At 39.8% G+C, this 21,017-nt stretch overlaps 1 protein-coding gene across 1 annotated transcript; it reads left to right on the top strand.

Annotated features, from left to right (window-relative positions):
- Positions 1–30: 30 nt before the first annotated feature.
- Positions 31–8,089, top strand: si:ch211-220i18.4 (SRSF protein kinase 3). The gene is given in 12 exon segments (XM_034875955.1): positions 31–207; positions 1,098–1,201; positions 2,230–2,338; positions 2,916–3,003; positions 3,268–3,355; positions 3,651–3,757; positions 4,034–4,238; positions 4,590–4,663; positions 5,266–5,373; positions 7,176–7,245; positions 7,400–7,492; positions 7,645–8,089. Coding segments are annotated over 12 exon segments (1,293 nt in total). The 5' UTR covers positions 31–145; the 3' UTR covers positions 7,830–8,089.
- The last annotated feature ends 12,928 nt before the right edge of the window (positions 8,090–21,017 follow it).

Raw genomic sequence — 21,017 nt, 5'->3', positions numbered from 1 at the left:
TTTTCAAGTGGTGCAACATTAAAGGTGCTGCGGTTTTCCTTGCTATTGCTCCTGTATCTGACCTCTGAAGGCTCCAGATATCCAGTTTCTAATCAAAGATAATCAGGTCGGATGTGCTGTGTCTGCAGGCTACATCTGCTGAACCATGCACACCATGCAGAGGAGTCCCTGCTCCGCCGTGGATGTAGCCGGCCAGCAGAATCACACGTAAGTATGGGACTTCTTTACCTGTGACCGCGTAGAACAATCTGGTCATTGCACTTGACACACTGGAAACAACTTGGTAATTTAACATCAGACACCTTGAGTTTCAAACCTGGAATGTTATTGGATGTAAACAACACTGTCCGTGTGTTTGACTTTTGGTGGAAACAGCTCATTGTGGAATTTTTATTTTTTATTTTTAATACAACCTTGGATTCTTGCTTGATGTCATCAAAATGCAGCTCGGCTCATAAACTATTTTTCTTTTCATGACGACAGCAGTGCAGTTTGGAGCAGTTCATTTTAGCTAGGCACCAAAAAAAAACATCCCGGAATTGTTTTTGGACATCACCTGAAGGACCTAAATGGTAGTTTAGAATTTCAGACACAATATCAACGGGTCAAGTTCTTACAAGTCTTTGTATTTCACATTTTGAAGAAAGAAAAAAGGAAATTAGCAATCATCAAACTTAAAAAAAAAAAAAAGTGAAATCCTGACCTTTCTACTATGTAAATCTAAGAACAAGGGTGCCATGTCTCACATCAAACCCATGTCCTTCCAGCCACACCCAAATCTGGGCCTGTGTTCAGTATTCTCAGACATGGTGTGACCCAACTGTTTCCACAGTCGATATCTAAAGCAGCTGGGATGCAGAGTTATCAGGTTGCAAAATGATTTAAAGTTGGGTCAGAAATAGTGCAACTTGTGATGCTGCTTGTCTTCTCTCAGCTCGGTCTATGGGAAAATCTAAAAGTAGGTAAACTCTCCCGGCTGCACCCGGCAACTCCACACTGACATACACATGCACGTACTCTATGCAGAGGATGTACAGGCATTTAAAAAGGAGACTGTGTGTGTGTGTGTGTGTGTGTGTGTGTGTGTGTCTGTGCAGGAGCGAAGCAAAGTCGTCTAATAACTTTGAAGCCCTAGGATGCCATGAGCAGCTGGATCCAGAGGACAGCCAGGACTCTGAGGACCCCAGAGAATACTGTTATGGTACAGCAGAGTCTCCTAACGCACTCTCATCATCAGATGTACTCAATCACCACTTCCAGTGTCACCATACTTTTTTTTCCCTCGGCCTCTCCGTCCCCCGAGAGCAGCCTGTTCGAGGTAGCCCGAATGATTTCATAAGCAAAGCAGACTGTGGCGTCAGCAGGCTCAGGTGGGAAACAACTTGACTTAGCTACAGTCTTCAGCCGTATGCTGTTACAGTACGGTCTTACTTGATCAACTTGTAGCTACAGTATGTTGCTTCAAATAAGATAAGCCTGCTATGTCCACATATGTCTGAAACAATTCTTTTAGATTCTAATTGGTTTGAAGTCATTGGACATCATCGGGGTTAGCACAAAATGTCAATGCAATGCATTCAACCTTTGTAGAGAGATTTCAGTCTGACCAATTTTTTTTTGACATTACAATGTATAGGCAATGATGTACAGGCGATGTATGTTTAGGCAATGTATTGGTGAATAAAGAATTGCAAGCACAATATGTATTTAGCTGACATCTCTAAAACACTCAACCCACTTATTTGTCTCTTTTCAAAATATCACCTTTTCCTGCAAAACCTTTTTGCCAACTTGACATCCTGACATCATCTTTCCTTCTCTGCCAGTTATGCAAGTCTCTACTTGTACTTGGTGTTGTATCGTACCACACATACCTGACACAGGAATAAAACGTGTTACCACCTCGTATCATGTTCCATTTAAATCCCAAAAAGTAGAGATTCATCATTCATTCATGATCTCTGATGATGTCCAAGGCTTTGCAGTCAAATGTTCCAGTGTCCTGCTGGGAGATTTAAATGTATTACTCGCTGCAGACATGTTATAGCTTAGAGGAAGTTGAAACGCCAGAAATAGCTTTAGTGCCACATTTTAGTCCTTTAACTCTAGGCTTTCTAAACACATATACTGTATGGTGTAAAGGTTTCACATTTAAGTCATGGGATCTAAACAGTTAAATAAGATTTGACTTTGTCTAGTCTAAGATTTCTTTTGTTTTGATTTCCTCAGGTGGATACCACCCTGTCCAGATAGGTGACACCTTCAACAGAAGATACCAGGTGGTGTCCAAGCTGGGCTGGGGCTGTTTCTCCACTGTTTGGCTGTGTCTGGACCTCAGGTAGGTTTGATTAGGGACTGTACAAATATTATCAGGGTGGGATTAATGTAATGTAATTGTTTGACACAACAGTGTAAAATGTAATATATATATTGTTAATACAATTGTAAATTATTACCTTCACACCCAATAGCGAGCTCAGGTAATAAACTGGGCTGTGTGTAACAGTGTACAGTAACTAACCAAATGAGTCTGCACTGTGACTCTGTGTTTTGGATAAAGAAATATTGAAATGACAGATTTTAAATGGCTGCATTCTAATCACTGACTGAATTGATATTAAAACAAAATGGACACATATTACATATTAAAAAGAAAATCTGACTAACCTCCTTCAAAAAAGAATATATGTTTATGTATGCATAACCACACCCCCATTTATTTTCCCCTCTTATAACTACAAAGGGTTCCGTTAGTCCAACACAACTTGACATGTTGAACTTTGTTTCTCATGGTGAATATTTTCTGAAGATAATACATGTTTGTATGACACTTAAACACAGCTTTCATGGATTTGGCAAAGAGTGGACTATTCTGTCCTGGATGTGAGCAGCTGATTCGGTGTCTGTGTTGGCAGGCTAGGGCGGCGCGTTGCTGTGAAGGTGCTGAAGAGCGGAGCTGGCTTCACTCAGGCAGGACAGGATGAACTTGCTCTCCTGCGATGCGTCAGTGACCCGCTGTTTGTGTTTCTCCTATCTAACATGTCTTACTCTTTCTGTCAAATGTTATTTCTCTTGATATGTCAATTTGCCTTTTCAACCATCTCCCCTTCCACCTTTCTATCTTCCTCTCTACAATGCCTTCAACCATTACACACTTGCTATTTACAATAATACTAAATGCTTTTCCTCTCTATTTTTCTCCCTGTCCTAATTCTTGTCAGTCTTCTTTAGCTTTTTTCTCTCACTGCTCCCCCTCTCTTTAATCAGGCTAGTGGTCCTACGAGGCGGCATCCCTCCAGTCAAAAGATCGTTCAGCTGCTAGATGAGTTCAAGCTGGCCGGGGTCAACGGGGTTCGTATCCTTTTCACAGACTGTCATTTCTTGGACACACACTGTAAACCTGACACCGTGTGCTTGTGTGTCTAAAAGAGCCACTAAAATGTATCTATCAAATGGCCACACAGTCGAAATCGACTAGCCTATGATAAAATGAATAAATCTCATAAGTGACTTGTCTCTGCAAACTCTTTCAGAGGTGTCACAACAGATAAGTAGCATTATGTTGACAGCATTACATTGCATCATACAGTGAACACAGCTAGCCAATAGCTTGCAGACATGTAAAACTGACCTTAATGCCTGGGGGTTAGACATGTGCCTGGTGCTGGAGCTGTTGGGGCCTGACCTGAGAGACTGGCACAAATGTTTTGGAAATCCTGGACTAACGCGGCCATCGGTCAAACAAATACTAACTCAGGTAAAGAACGACAAAGACACAAGCAATTAAGATTAGGCAAAGACGTATCTTCATTTTAGTGGATTTGGTGCACTTTGTAGAAATAGGCTTATTTGCTCTTTTGCTGAGAGTTGAATGACACCATATATACTACAAACATCCAGGGGTTTGTCACAATGTGTTAGGCCCTGTCGTCCTCATCTCTTTGAGCCACCACTTTACCCTGATGGAGTCATAGGTCAGAATAGTATAGTACTGCTTGTTTGGAAGGTCACATCATGTTTGGGTTTTCTTTAGGTTTTGCAGGGCCTGGATTACCTTCACACTCAGTGTAAAATCATCCACACAGACATCAAGCCTGAGAACATCCTGGTGTGTCTGGAGGAGCAGTCCCACAAAGTACCACCAGAGGACAGCAGCCCCTCTGATTCCTCAGGCACCGTTTTTTTTTATTGCTACACATGCTGAAGATTGTTTGACAGTGAAGTCTCAAAAGTGGACAGTTTACAGCTGAGCTGTCTGAGCAGCCATGGAGGGTTTATTTTATGTGTGTACAAAGCAGATACATGGAGCCAACTGTGTGCTAATGTCAGGCTTAAAATTCACAGTCTTTGCTCTGTGCACACATCTTGTTAATGTTAACTGAAAAAAATGTAAGAAATACAATATAATAATAACAGCTTTAGGCTTAAGGTCTTAGTTTAACATGTAATCAAGCAAATGCCTTATTCCCAAACTATCATTGATAGACTAAACTAATTGTCCAATATAAGTGTCCTAAATAATATATAACTGTCCTTTTATAATATAACTTTTTCTTGAATTTTAATATGGGATGTCTTGTTTCTTTTAGAGAAGGAGCTGAACCCACACAGTTTAAAGGAAATTGCAGTGAAAATTGCTGACCTGGGAAGCTCCTGCTGGGTGGTCAGTGGCTTTTTACACAAGCATTTAATGCCTTGAACATGTTTTTTTTTATTTTTTATTTCTTTAAAAGGAAGTTGGTGTCACAAAGAGGTTCACTAAAAGGGTTAGGGTTACATTTTTGTGCACTAACACTATGTTTAAATTTACGGAGCAATGGAGGGGGCATCGGGGGGATGGAAAAAATAACAAAACACTTTGTTCTGCAATATCTCTAGTTTTATATGTGATATCTCCAGTTTCATTTGCAATATCTTGACTTTGTTTTGCAAGATGTTAAGTTTTATTTGTGAGAGCTCGCAAATCCAACAAATAATGAGACTAACCTTGCTAGCTAGTAGTGCGCTAGCTAGTATGGAAAGGATTTCTAAGGAGGTCGACCTTTCTGTTAAAGATTAAGATCCTTTTTAAAACATAAAAGTCCGCGAAATTGCGTTCGCAAAACCCACCAGACTCCATATAAATAATCAGTAACTTTAGCATCGTAATTTACGGCTTCTAAAACATCTCTAAGCACCGCTGAGCATCTGGGGCTCCGTAAAACATCCACTAAAAGATTAATATGAATTGTTTCTGTCTCCTATGTCTGTTTTTCTTTCTTGTAGTACAAACATTTCTGTGAGGAGATTCAAACTCGTCAGTATCGCTCACTGGAAGTTTTACTGGGATCTGAGTATGGCCCGCCTGCTGACATCTGGAGTGTCGCCTGCATGGTAAGGGTAAAACCAAAAAATATATGATTGCACTGTGTGAAACATTCAAACCCAAGACTCCACGTTTTCAAATTTGGATGCTTGTGAATCATTTTCATATAAATTTCTCTTAAAATTCACTTTCACAGTTTAAACAAAGTTTGACTTTGTTTACAAGAGTTACTTGACAAGATTTCCACGAGTAGGTCTATGGGGGTATAAAAGATCAAAAGTAATTACAGACCATTTTGCTTTGGTTTACCTGTGTTTCTGTCGACAAAAAATATATATATAGCCTTTGCTTTAGTGTATGTTTTATGATATAAATTGTATCAGTTTATGCCACAATTAAACAAGACAAGTCTACAGCTCCGCTTATGGCTGAATGAGGCTCTAATGCTCATTCAAAAAATATTTTTTTAACTTAAGTAAAACACTGGGTTGTTTACAGGTAGTTTTGTTTACAATCAATTGTAAAAGAAATTGGATTTATTTTACACGTGTTTGCCTACACACTCGTTTATGTACTGTAAAGAGAGCCCATCCTCACACAGAAAACGACCGTATGGGTCAATTATGCAAGCAATTTACAGCAACCATTTGGGTGGATAATGCAAGCACTTCAAAACCACCACCAATTACATTTCTTGCTAGGTGGCAACCTCTCTAGTGGATGTAGTGAATATTGGAGCGCAAACAAGGAAGGAAGATGACAAAGTATAGAAGCACCAAGGTGGTGAGACTGGGATTTGTGTCAATAGTAAAAATAAGTCATTTTGAGAATGAACTGACGTTTACAGACCTTATGTCATGTGCCTCATTATAGTAGTTTGTGACTTCTTTCAGCCAATCCCTGATGTTTTACTAACCCCTATGTATTTTTGTGGCCTTAACTTATCTTATTCAATTTCACAACATTTACTAACAGTTTAAAACATTGCCATTTACACTAAATAGAAAGGTTAAATGATTTGGGTCACATGGTTAAATACATTTTTCTTGGAGCTTTTTTCTCGTGGCCAAGACTAGTTACATGAACAAATTATTAAAACTTGCCCTATTGCACCAAATTTTGGGTTGGATGGTCAAACCAACTTTTCTTGTTTCTGGTTAGCAACTTCTACTTTTTGTACTCCACCTGGTTACTGAGAGATTACAGCCATACCTTGCTCATGGTGCCAACCTTTAACGAAACTACGCTGTAGTGGAGTTCATTCGCCCAAAACCATTTGATGGAAAAGAAAATGTCTTATTGCAACATTTCAAAAGTTTGCATGAAAATTAAATGGAAAAATTACTTTTTTTAGAAGATTAGACTCAATTTGTATCATCTTCAATAAATGTAAATGTAAATAATAACTAATAACAAAAAATAATAAATAACAAGAATGTTCACTTTGGAGACCTTACATAGGCTAAATTATACAATAATCAAAGAAACAATAGCGGGCCTAACAGTGAGCCTTGAGGAACCCTCCAAATAGAACCTTCATTTGTGGTGAGGCAAATGTAATATTTGGCCAGAGTGTGGGGTCAGAGTAAAGGTTTTTGCCAACCTTTATCTCCAGGAATTACCGTATTGTGGGAATGAAAGTATAAAGATATGTGTGTGACACTCTTGCATTTTCTTTTGTTGTAAGGATGTTGTAACAACAAATTTCAACATGTTATACTGGATTAATCCTCTGGGAATCATTTGCCATGGAAAGTCACTGGATCATCAAATTTCATTGTAATCCATTCAATTGTTGGGATTTTTTCTCTTTATAAACGCTTATTTAGCCACACATTTCACCCTGCAATTTTCTCTTGCATTCTCCCAGGCCTTTGAGTTGCTCACTGGAGACTCCCTGTTTGAACCCAAAGCTGGCAAGTCCATTTCCCTAGAGGAAGGTCAGTTAGTACAGTGTGCAGAGGCGTAACAAACACTGACACAGGATTAAATGAGATTACACTGTGGCTGCATTGTACCTATTGATGCAGTGTATGCTAATGTGTACTGTACATCTTTGTGTGTGTGTGTGTGTGTGCTCTCAATCCAACTTAGACCATATAGCCCAGATCATGGAGCTGCTTGGTAAAATTCCACCAGTTGTTGCCTTCTCGGGTAAATACTCTGCCGAGTACTTCAGTCGCAGAGGTAAGTCTGCAACTTCCCTTTTTAGGTATGTTGTGTGCTAGTATGATTTTACTTTTATTGATCATCAATATAATTATACATCATAGTATATAATTTCATCATTGCTACTTGTAAGCATCTTTGTGTAATACTGGTTACATGATGTCATCCAGGTGACCTGCGTCGTATTGGTCCACTGAGGTTCTGGAGACTCTATGAAGTTCTGGTGGAGAAATACCACTTCCTGTTGGAGGATGCCACTGGTTTCTCGGACTTCCTTCTTCCCATGTTGGATTACCATCCAGAGAGGAGGGCCACCGCTGCACAGTGCCTCCGCCACCCATGGCTGACCTCCTGATAGCCTCCAAAAGGCCGTAGAGGCCTTGTCCCAGTCTGCAGTCTTCACAACCAGACGCTGTCAGCAGCTTGATCCGGCCAGTTTCTGAACACACTACCTTGAACCCAATCCTTCAGATTTTGAGTTTTTTATACTAAAAGAGCTATGTAGAAGACTGTTTGTATTTCCTTCACAGATTTGTAAATTCCTGTGGAATGGGCTGTTGTCCTTTATTCAACACCAGATTGAGGATATGATGCTCTTTTCCACTGGAGCCCATTACGCACGGTCAGACCCTTGAGTCATATATAATACCCCATTTCTACCCAAATGTGTGTGTAAATGCGAGTATCAAACACAAGTGAACCTACTAAGAAATGGCAGATGGACTCCTTTCCCATTGCCAGTAGATGAGTATGCATGTTTTTTTTTTCTGGTGTGTCTTGTAAAATGTCAAGATCACGCTGTACTGTTAAGTGTACTTTAAGTTTTAAGTGTATTAATTATGTTGCAATATAAATGTAAACATAACTTAATATATCAATATTTCTTTAATATTTTTAATTTGTAATTTTATTACAACAAAACATAACCCTAACCCAAAAGCCTTACCTTGCCAAGTAGTTTTTAAAGAGGCTGAAGATTATGTGGCGCAGGCTGCCTTCCTTTAGCCTGCAGCCGCAGAGACAGTCAGCTCCGCGGACACCATCGCGTAAAAAAACATGGAGGATGGTCTGGATTACGGCAGCTGCCTGATGAACATAGACTCTTGGTTTGTATTAATCTCTTGATGTGTCCTACTTTTATGGCACTCTTATCTGATTGCACTATTATCTGATATGATTATGGAGTCTTTGTTTCTGAATGACGTACCTGTCTTGTTTAAAGGTGCTCGTCATTTTACAGTTTCTGTTCCCTGTTTTTGTAAGACGAGAAATGTAGTTACTTCCAAATGAATGCAGTGGATGTTACAATCCAGTTATCAGGGGCCCATATTCACTGCACCCTTGTACTGCCCAATGTTTGATCTCTGATCACAGACCGGCTTCCCTCCTTAGCCAACAGATTCCATTATACGATTGCATCCTCCTCAGCAAGTTCAAAAACAAGAGGAGTGGCCATTGTTGTTAAAAGGAATCTCCCACTTAAAGTTTTGTCCTCTTGGTCCGACAATACAGGCAGAATTATGATAGTTGTAGTAGAACTTAGCTCTAGGAAAGTGGCACTTGTGTCAATGTATGCACCTATTATTTTGGATGGTAGTTTCTATGGTGAGTTAGTGTTAGAGTTAACGGACTGCTCTTTTGTTGTCGGACTTCAATACTGTGTAGGTGTTTGTGTTGATCGTCAAATGCAAAAGTCACTGTGGCTCAGGCTCAAGCAACAAATGCTTTGAAGTCGTGGGCGAGCAGCTTGACTCTTACATATATTTGGCATACATTTAATCCCACCTGTAAGGATTATTCTTTTTTCTCAGGTAGACATAAATCTTTTTCCAGATTAGACTTTCTATTTGCATCCCCCTAATTATGTTATTCAATTGATGTGGGTTATGCCACATGGAAGTATATTTTAGTTTATAGATAAACAATATATGGAAATATATTAAAACTTGCCCTGTTTAAGCCTGTTGGGTGCTAACTCTAGCAGGGAGATAACACAGTGTAGGCAGCACCAATTGTTTTCATTTTTCTTCATAACCATAAAGTGACAAGTGACACTTTACCTCATTTTTTTTTATTGTAATAGCCATTTTCTTCAATATGTATCACTTCATATAATATTTTTCATGCATTTCCCATGTTTTATTTCAGTTTTTATTTTTTTCAATATGTACTTAAAGTAGTTCTCTAGACCTTCAAGATAGATTCCAAAGAGCGAAAATTTAAAATTAACATGGGGGAATTCAAATATTTAAAGATGCAAAAATCAATAATCTCACATTAACAATGGATGTGTAAGTGGACACAAATGGTGCCAAATATCTTTGCAGAACTTTTTTTAGCCACTTTTAGGTCATTGTTTGGCGTTACCTGTAGCTGTTCCTCCTTTTTTTATACTTGCTGTCATTTACCTTTACTCATTTGGTTTCAGCTGTTGTCACAAATCCCATACCCCCAACTTGATTGCAGGGTTATTCAGTTCACCTGTTGCATAGCATGTGGGCATTGGCTTCTAAATAAGAATAGAGAGCAGCTTGGTGTGTTTCTGCTCTTGGCCAATCAGGGTGTGATGACGCCCTTTCTTCAGGGGTTAAGAGAGGTGGGATATTGCACACTGAGGGCATTTTGATCCTTCCTTGATTTAATGTGTACCTCATTTTAGCAGAGATTATCAGACAGAAACTAGGTCAATAGGCCCAATGGTGACTTCTTTGCCGTTTTCAGTTTTTCTGAACGAAAGTGATTTTCAGCATTCTGAAAACTGGTTTGAGACTATGGAAGAACATCTTTGTGCTAGGTAACATGCATCAGGGCTATTTGTGCAAGAGTTTGCAATAATCGCTACATCTAATTCCCACAGACATTGATTTATTGGTTTATTTTCAGTTTGGACTAACAGATGTACATAAAGCCCAACATCCAGCGCCCTCGACATCCCTCCCCTTCCGCTACCTCTGCCATCTATTTTTTTAAAGGCAACAGTTGCTGCATCTGGGGTTTAGCGCCACTCAGTAAGGTAGTGATTGGATTAAAGAAATACAAAAAAAGCCTCAGTGTTTTTTTTCCATATCCCAAAATAGCAATGTAGCTGGACAATATACCAGTGCTCACACAGCGCTGAGGAGATAGGTCCTATTATACACGATTCCTTCTTGTTGAGAGGCATTTTTGAAGAAGGCTTTTTTGTTTTAATTGCAGTGGCATTTTATTAAAGTTGAGGCATTTTTTTCATCGGGCTTACGGTTCTGTGACACGAGGGAAGAACGATTCGGATGGGTTTAAGAAAAGAAGAAAGCAACTTTAGGAAAAATTACACCCAGGACACGATCCCCAGGCTCACGGGTGAAAGTCCTGTGTTTGACCCATCCACCAACACAACCAACATCCTTACGTAGATGTTCGGACTTTCATAGTACTCGCTACCAGAGTCACTCCCAATGCTACGTCATCTTCTCATCGACTTTACATTAGCATTGTTTTCTGTGGTGGCCACACAATTTTCCCACATTCCGTGCCACCACCACGTAATGCGGTGTTGTGTTGTGATCATGTCACGGAATTCTGTGAGACCCGGCTTTTTGATTTTTGGCTGTGTATTTTCTATTCTGAAGCAAAGCCTTTAGGTGTACATGTCAGACAAATAAAAACAATCATCAGACTAAATTGGTGCTTTATACAGCCCAACAATATTAGCCAAACAAGGCTTCAACATCTGTACAACATACAGAACCTGTGACCACTATTTGGAATGTAACACTGTATTGTACTAATTTGGCTACCAAAAATACCACTCAGAAGACATGATGGAATTTAACACTGACAAATGCAACAGACAAACAAACAAATAATGGCAACTTTACCTTTAAATGGAGATGTCACCCATCTTTTATTCTCTGTTTACAATTAAGACCTTAAGCATCAAAGTCTGATTTGATTTGTCCTCATTAAAACTTATTACAATAATATCAAGGTTTAAGTGTCCAGAACAAAATATATATATACATACACACAGTGTTTACTATGTAGAACAAAGATTATATATACTTAAATATAGGTAAATAGTAAAGTCCAGTATGTCAGCCTATCCAGCTGTAGGCCCGGCACTCTACCAGTGGGTTTTCTTTATAAACGACCCTGTAACCACACTCTGTCCTGATACGCTGGCACTTCTTGGGCCAAGAGGTTGGCTTCATTGGCCTGGAAGGACAGAGAAGAGTAAAGTAAGAAGAAAGAGAAAACTATTTACAGTGACATTATCCGCATGGCTTTGTCTAATTGTAATCCCACCGCCCCGCCCAGGTTTTACCAACAGCCTACTGGAACATTTACATGCTGCTCCTCCCTACCATCAATTCTCGGCTAAAATAGTGTTTTTTGGCCCATGCACTCCTTTCTGTTTGTTTCCAATGTACACAGCCTGGGATGTGTATCACTTACCTGATTTTTTTTTTTCCTTTCTGCGCACACTGAAAATATGACCATGAGGCAAAAGCAAGTGGATTGTCAACACTTACTTTGTCTTTTTAATATGACCTGAAGGGAAAACTCTACTCACGCAAAACAGTAGAAACCAAAGTCATGACAGAAACACTTGTCACAGCCTCTCCGGAAAGACTCTCCGGCTCTGTAGTGCATGTCTTTATATGAACACGTGCCTGTGGAGAGAAATGAGCCCTGCATGACATATCAATGTGCCCACTTTTCTTTCCATTCTTTCCTGTCCAGTTCCAGGTGTGACCCTGCTATAGCTGACAGCATACATCGTTTACAGGAAGGTTACATTAAGACTTTGCAGATTCTACACATTTCTGCCCTCACGGCAAATTACATAAAGACCTACTGCAAGAAGTTAGGCAGATTTATTCTACCATCTCTGCAGGTTTGCAGGAGCTATCCTCATGGGGTATATGTCAGTCACCTTGAGAACGGGATCAATAGGAACACACTGATCTGCAAGGTCTGGTTAAAGATGACAAGGTCAGTGGGGTTGGTTTAATGGCTAAGGTCACAAGCATTGATTTATGCTCTGTGGCCATAAACCAGCAAGTTGGGGACTGGGCTGGGGCGTACAAACACATGATTTTGAGTAATAAATCTACAGGAAAGCAGAAGTAGTTCTTACCTTTTATGTGGTACATGGAGGCTTCTGAGTATCCGTTGCTCAGCAGAAAGATGAGGGGCAAGCAGAAAGCAAACACTAGCGATAGGGAGAATCCATGAATTTTACTTTTTGAATGTAACATTGTTAAATAAAAAAATGTATTAAGTCTTCCAACCAGTTTTTTTTTTTTTTTAAACAATTTCTGACGGTTGATGGTATCACTAGTTTAATTCTTACATAACGTGTCCAGTAAAGTCCTTGTGATGGCCCAGTACACTGTCTAATATTTATAGTCTCACATCACTACTTGGGAGAGAAAGAGAGAGAAAAAAAGCATCTCCACATGTTTAGTTCCCTGGTTTCTTCCCAACTTTTGTTTCAGAGCGAGGTGTGTTTGGAGTTTAGCCGTGTACCCATGCGTTCCTAAATATTACCTTTGGCCCTCACTTGCTTACGTCAATACCGCGTGGGTGAATGGATGGCGGCACTCAAACAGGATGGTCAATCAGTTCAGTGGTGACCACATCTTTAGTCAGCCTGTTTTACCATCTAACCACATTTTATCTTTAACTTACACATTCTCCTTCCCCCTCTTTCTATAACCCCCAACACCACCTCCCGATACACACAGATGCTGACTATGAAGCTAAACCTAGTTTCCTGACTGCTGACATTGTCAAAAAACAACTATTTGTGCTGACATTGTCCTATGTGCAAAGGAAATTGGTTCAAGCCAAATGATCACAGAACTGCATTCTTAAACATCAAAACTGCATTAAAATATTCCAAACTTCAAAATCTATTTGTCTTGTATTCTGGGCAACATAGCTTTTGGAGATACAAGTACTACAGTGTCCATTTCCTTTTGCAAATTGAAAAGCTGATAGTCTACAATACTGTATGTTGACTGCATCTGGTTTCTGCCATAAACTGTTTACATGTGCTGCAGTAAATTTAACATGAGGTAAAGACCACAGTTTTTCATTTTATGCTGTATATACTTTGTGAATGTAGTTCAAAATCTGGAAAAAATTGCTCAAATATTTGAGGGCAAGGTCAGGAAGTTGCATACAGGTGTAGATACGCTAAGTGATATGTCAAAAATATAGACCTAAAGAGGAAAACTGCTGTATCTCTATGGGTCTCTGAGACACACACACACACACAGAACCACAGGCAGATTTTACTGCATGTGTGACTGACGACAGGGTAGTTTGTGGTTAGTCTCTTCCTTCCTGACAGCCTCTGGTCAGTAACCAGTCGACACACCATGCTCTGACAAAAGAGACAACAAGCAGGACATCAAGGGACTGGAAGGAACTTGTGGTGGCCGTGGGGCTCCGGCTAGAACCACCACTGCCTTCACGCCAACCCTTCAGTCCCAGTTTCACGGTGTCCGATGGCACGGTGGTTAGTGGCGGCTCACACAGAGAGACGTTCCTCTAATTATTTAATGTTTTTGATTTTTCTTTTTATGCTTTTTTTTTTTTTTTACATAACCTTACTTCTGGACACCTTTCTGTGCCGACTTTGCATGTTTTTCCCGGGTCCATCAGTTTTTCAGGTGCTCCGGTGTTCTACAAGGAACACAAATTCTGTCAAACAGATCATAAATCTTTCCTGAAGGTGTGACCAGCATCAAAAGAATTACGTCCACGGTTGAGACAATGCACTTCATGATTTATGTCCAACGTACAAGTCCTTTTCATTAACTTGAAGCAGATATTGCTGTTAGGAATTAGTGCTTGTTTTACATATTAGATCTGTTCATGATTTTTTTATTTTTTTATGACAACTGTATCAATTATAACAGTGCCTCAGGCCCTTTATGTATAGAGACTTGTGATGTAACTGTCGCCTGTATTTGTTTTGAACATTTGTGCCTGTATTTGTTTTGAACATTTGTGACTGAAACAGAGGTGGCCCTCCTTCTTGTATGGAGCTCTAAAAACTAATTGTATTTGTTCCCAGATCCCATGACCACTTGACATGGGCGATGCACATTTTTGAGGAATTGAACAGAAATTCTTGCAGAGTAATCGCAAAAGGGAATTCTAAGATCAATATCTCGATAAATGGCTGTCACACAGTGTGGTGGGTCAAAAAAACAGTAACAGGAGCGAGGCTGACTGTGGTTGGTTGGCTGTAAACAAGTGAAAGGTTTTGCCTCCAGGGTGTTACAGCGTGGTAGGTCGGGTGGGACTGAGAGCAGAAGAGAAGGACCACACAGACTCCCAAACAACTGATCACAATTTCCTGACAAGATGTGAAGCCATTACAAAAGCTTTTCTATTACCCTCATTCACACCTCCTCTAACCCACGAAAACCCGCTGCTGTAGATCAACAACTGCTTCGTGACTTACCTGTTAAACTGACTTTGCACCAGTGTTTTTCGCAACATAAATTGCAATTAAGAAAAATCTATATCATTTCAGCATGCATTCGCGTTTTTTTCTGTAGCTCTATTTGGAAGCAATTTATGAATGGCTTTGCTACTCAGCATTAATTTGATACAGGCAGATGTATCTCAACAAATATTTGATGGATTGACATGGACTCTTTAACAGACATTCATGTTTCTCAGATGATGAACCCTAATGACTTCTATGGTCACTCAACCTTTTTCCACATGTCACCATAAGGTCAACATTTTCAGTAAAATATCTCAAGAATTATCCAGTGGTTTCAGATGAAATATGCTGCAAACCCCTTGGAATTAATTATAATACAGTAACGTTGGTGATCATCAGGTCAAAGTTATACTTTTGGGTTTTAAGACCAAAACACCTCAAAACATAACACTCCCATCAGCCTTTGTTGTGGGATAATTGGTAAATGTTAGCATGCAGTGGGAGTGTGTCTATGTTCCATCAGCTCAAACCCTAACCCATAAACCAAGATGATCAGTTTTACTGCCCAATTATTAATAGCGCACATATCCCAAACTCAAAATATGAACGGGGTGTGGATGAGGATATGTGGGCTGTGGGAACATAAGACCCTACTTGTGATGCATGGGAAATTTGATAGAAATGAGGGAACATAGGGATGACCCCCATGCGAACACATTCAATTCAGATGGTGAATATGGGAAACATTATTCCTGCTAAACATCAGCATGTTAATATTGTCTTTGTGATCATGAAAGCATGCTCAAGCTAGCCTTTAGCTCAGCCTAATTGCATTCTCACACGGTCACAAGCATGTCTGTAAACTCGGAGTTTAGTTTCATTATGCATACCAAACAAATAATACTGCTCTAGATTACTGCTGTTGAGGATATACCATGTAGGCAGTGTGTACATGGGAAACCATTAACCAAAATGTAAAACATCACACCTACCTTTTTTAGTCTGGACTTTTTAGACTTTTTTTTGATTCACTTCAAAATTACATGTGTAGAACCTCCCTCAAACCAAACAGCCAAACCATCCATCCATCCATCCATCCATCTTCATCCGCTTCTCCAGTATCGGGTCGCGGGGGGCAGCAGCTCCAGCAGGGGACCCCAAACTTCCCTTTCCCGAGCCACATCAACCAGCTTCGACTGGGGGATCCCGAGGCGTTCCCAGGCCAGGTTGGAGATATAATCTCTCCATCTAGTCCTGGGTCTTCCCCGGGGCCTCCTCCCAGCTGGACGTGCCTGGAACACCTCCCTAGGGAGACGCCCAGGAGGCATCCTCACCAGATGCCCGAACCACCTCAGCTGGCTCCTTTCGACGGCACCCTATCTCTAAGGGAGACGCCAGCCACCCTCCTGAGGAAACCCATTTCGGCCGCTTGTACCCTGGATCTCGTTCTTTCGGTCATGACCCAGCCTTCATGACCATAGGTGAGGGTACGAACGAAAATTGCCCGGTAGATCGAGAGCTTTGCCTTCTGGCTCAGCTGTGAACATTTTGTCTTCAGATATTATGACTTTTACTTAAGCAGAAAAATATCTGACGCTGAGCAGAAATATTTAACACCCACAGTAGGCTACAGCCTCGTATAACAAAATATTGGAACTTTGTTAAAATATTTTGCACGTGTCACTCACGCTGTTGAAAATTCAGCCAAACCTTGGAGCGTTTTGCGTTTGCCTTCATTAATCATGTTGCTATCAGATCAACAAGTGTGCAAAGTAGTGGCACTGACGTCAAGCAAGTTGACGCCAGAACACCAACGGGCGGTAAAAAAAGTCAGGCACCGGAATGTTTGTTCTCATTCGGTCTTCTTACTACTGTTTACCTCGGAACCGGTTCCATGTTGGCACCGCATTTCTGTACCCAACTGTGGTAAATGTAAAGTTTAGGTTTCAGTTTGTCACTAAATAAATGATGTAGCTTCTCGATCCCCAAGTAAAGTTCCCGTGTCTTGCTTCTCCACAACGCAGCAAAACAAAATAAGCCGCAGTTGCGCAGGGAGAGCAGGAGTCAACTGGGAAAAAAACTCACAAAACATCAAACGCTAAGGCCAGGATAAGAGGATGGGGAAGCCCGTCTGCAAAGCAATCAATTACAAGTATTTGGAGATATAGTTAATGCAGGTGATGACAACACGGTAGATATGTTATGTATATTTCTTTATTGCGCCTGCATAATTGCAATGTGAAACCAAAACTAACCAGATCAAACATATACAATGTTAAAAAACATTAACCACGGTCCGGATGTTCTCGCTTAGATTGTGATGAAAAAAACAGAACACACACAAGACTTACAATGTACCAGTGGGCCCTAGGTGAAAAATGAACTTGCTTAAATGTCAGTTCCAAACCTAAATGGCAATGAAGCGTTTGAGGTTTCTAAAAGTAGAACTTTATACTTCAGGGAAGCCAGCCCTGTGGTAGTCCTGCTTTACAGTTCCAAACAGATACAAAACAGAATTCAATAAACAACACTGCTGGGTGACCAGTGTGGGGGTTTGCGAAAGCAGACCACACAGAGGATGAACCCGCTGATGAATTACAGGTACTTACTGTGACAAATTGTGGATTCTCAAGTCACAGGCGGTCTCAGGCTGTGCCACCCTCTTAGTGCGCATCTGTGTGCAAAGGCCCTGTGTGATATTTTTGGTTGCGTGACTCACCTCCAACACTCCAGCAGAACTGGATGCTCTGGTTTGACTCCTAATTACATAAGTCCTGTTTCAACCACAACTTTGTGCATGATGGTGGATGCTGGCATCAGGACCTTTCTATTACACAATATAAAGCAGCATATACCAGAAGGGTGCGCATTGCTTTGCTTTAAATCCACATGATTCATTGATTCAGGCGGGGTCATGTTTTTGAATGTAAAATATTTTTATTTTACCTTCTCAAAATGTGTTTCAATAACAGAAATTGTCATCATGGTGAGTTGGATACTATTCACAAATAGGAATTAATTAGACGTTATAATTATCAAATCAAAATCAGCATGTCATAATTTATGAAAAGCAACAAGCCTCTTTCAGACTCTGTCCACTTATCCACGTTCAAGCAACTTTATAAATAGACTTTTATACATTTTTGGGTGTTTTCCAACAAGCAGTCATCCATAAGTCAATCAAATTTGAATCTGAAATGTTAAGTCTGATGTGACAGAACAACAATCATCATACATCATACCAAAATACATAGAAAGTAAACAATAACAGAAAGGAAAGATTCTGCAGTTAACACAAAAAACAAAGATCTCATCAGAAATACTTGACAAATATCAGTATATCATTCTTTTGTTATACAAAACAAAAACAGATTATTTCTTTTTTTCATGTTAACACATGATAGTTGTTGGTATTTTGGCAACATCTGCATTTCAGGAGTTAACAGAAAGTAAACTATTATCATAATATAAGTCACTGGACAGTATTCATCTTTGCCCCCGAACCGTCCCACCCCAAACATTATGTTTTTATACATGATATTGCATGATTAAAAACCATGGTGAAATCATTGACATATCAATAACATTTACAAAGTCAACAAACGTTTTGTCTGTTGCTAGAGATTGGAAATGACTTCTTAACAACTCTGTCCTTTTTTATTAGCTTGCTGTTCTTATTCACATCTTTATGTGATTCTGTATTTCAAGATTGAGGTGAATTCAGCTTTGGAGTTCAATTCAACTTTTAAAAAAAAAGGAAAAGCAAGTGCTATTTTTTTTTGTAATACATATCAAAATGTTTCCGCGAAAAAAAAAAAAAACTGAACAATTTTAGTTTGAATTGTTAAACTTGAAACTGAATCGACCTCAAATCTGCAGTCAAACCCATCTAGCTTCAGGATTCAGTCAGAGTTTGTAGTCTTTAGTAGAAAAAACACTACAGTGTCACTACTTGTTTTGCTGGTTCTGCACCACATCTGAATTAAATCAAGAGTTCTTAGAGGCACCTGGAGTGGTACAAATATGTGCTCATCAGGGTTAAGGTATTGTCAGTTCCTTGTTTAAGGTAATTCTCAGTTCATCATCAAGTCCTCAGGAACAGGAGTACCCGGAGAGTAGACCAGACCAATGATCACACAGGTGATGACGCTAGGAAGCCTGATGTGACCGCTAAGGCCTCAGGGCTTTTTTTTTTCTCCTTTATTTCCGTTTTCGTAGATTTGTCAAAGTATATCCTGGGCCCGTGAAAGAATTCCCAAATAAGAGATGCACGATGTCTGAATCACAATATTTACTATATGAGAGACATCACCGCATTTTTACCATTAGATATTTATAAAAAAAAAATAAAAAAAATAACCATGCTAATGCTAATGCTCAGCAAGTGCACTAATTTTCTAAAATGATCATGTACATATCAAAACATATTTCTTGCAATGCCAAATGGATGAGGTCTGTAGATACCATTTACATTGTTTTCTTTTGTATTTCTTTGAAATGCTTGCACAGTTATTTCAAGGTTAAAGTGAACAAAACCTTTCTTGAATGAAGGCCCACTACTCCTAACCTAAGATGGTTGATAGATGTAGGCTAAGGTCTGTGCAGAACCTGCATGGACAGCATCATTAGATACAGCATAAGGGCTGTTTACATATTGTATTAAAGGCCCAGCTTGGAAACCCAGAGTAGTACTGTTTTACATACATGTATCAAACTGAAACTTTACTCACAAGCGCCTCTGTGCAGTCATGTGTCATTTGGCCGATGACCACATCACAAGAACGTTGACTAAAAATGCTTTTGTCCAACTTTTTTGTTTGTTGATTTCCATAATAAGCCTTTAATACAGTACTGTGGTCACAGCTTCCTGAGAGTTAGCTAGCTACTGTTCTGGAAAACACACTACACATCTAGCTATCTGCTCATTAAATGTACATAGGGATGCACCAAAAAACAATTCAGGATAACCCACTAGTCCAATATCTGGCTGAAATTAGGTATCTTACCTTAAATTAACTAATTACATATTTCTATTTAATATATCTTTTGAAACGTTATGCACAATTTCTTTGTGAGTTATCCTATGAATGCCCAGCAATACGAGCGATCAATGGGCCTACGCAAACCCTCGCAGTGCAAAACCCAATAAGGCAACAAAACTACTGGGTTAGGTCTGGGAAAAGATTGTGGTTCTGGGTTAAAAGCATGTAATGTCCACAAAGTGTTTGAACTACTTTGTTAGTAATGGGAAACAAAAGTACTTGGTTAATTTTAGGAAAATATTGTATTTCGGGTTAAAGTAATTGTTACACAACTGGACATACTGTATGCGTCTCCTGGGTGAATGTCCTGTGTTTGTTTGACCCATCCATCCACTTGTATTGCAGCCCTGCATGTGCTGGCTTCCGATTACATGGGTTGTAAACAAATAATATGAGAGCATGACTTTTCATAGGTATAAGCATGAACAGTTAATGAGCGCAGCCTGGTGCAATCGTGTAATGCCACATGTTTCTGATGTTTTCAACAGCCACACTGTTTTCTTAAAAGTAATGGTGGTGTCTGATGTTTTAGGATCCGTACTTGTGTTAATAGTGCATCCCCAACAACGTGTACAGTGAAATTCCTCATTGGATTGTATTTTCATTGTGACGTTGCCCATTAGATAAACTGCTGTAGAGCAAAGATCACCTTTTGCGTTTGAATTGTCCAATGGAATGGATTCAGTTCTCGTCTCAGGGTTTACAGTATCATTGTTTCCCATCCACTACGCCAAACGGGCAAAGCACGCCAATTTCTCAAATGTAACAATTAACGGTGTGCTTTTATTACTAATTTCGTTCCTGGGATGACTCGGTCCCAGGTTTGGTGCCTTTGGAGTTTCAGTTACAGTGTGGCAGCCTGAGGTGCTGCTCTGTGAGGGATCAGAGCCCCATGGTGCTCTGGATTACAGCAGCCTACTCTATCGCACTGTGCACCGGCAGCTTCTCATATTAGACATTGACATGTTAGAATCAAGCTTGTCACTGATATCATGTGAATCAGGGTCAGCAATGCAGACATATCAAGTGGCTATAGCCTACCAAGGCCATT

This window comes from Etheostoma cragini, chromosome 7, assembly GCF_013103735.1.
Source record: "Etheostoma cragini isolate CJK2018 chromosome 7, CSU_Ecrag_1.0, whole genome shotgun sequence".
In the NCBI taxonomy this organism is placed as follows: domain Eukaryota; kingdom Metazoa; phylum Chordata; class Actinopteri; order Perciformes; family Percidae; genus Etheostoma; species Etheostoma cragini.
This window is presented reverse-complemented; position numbering and strand designations above follow the sequence as displayed.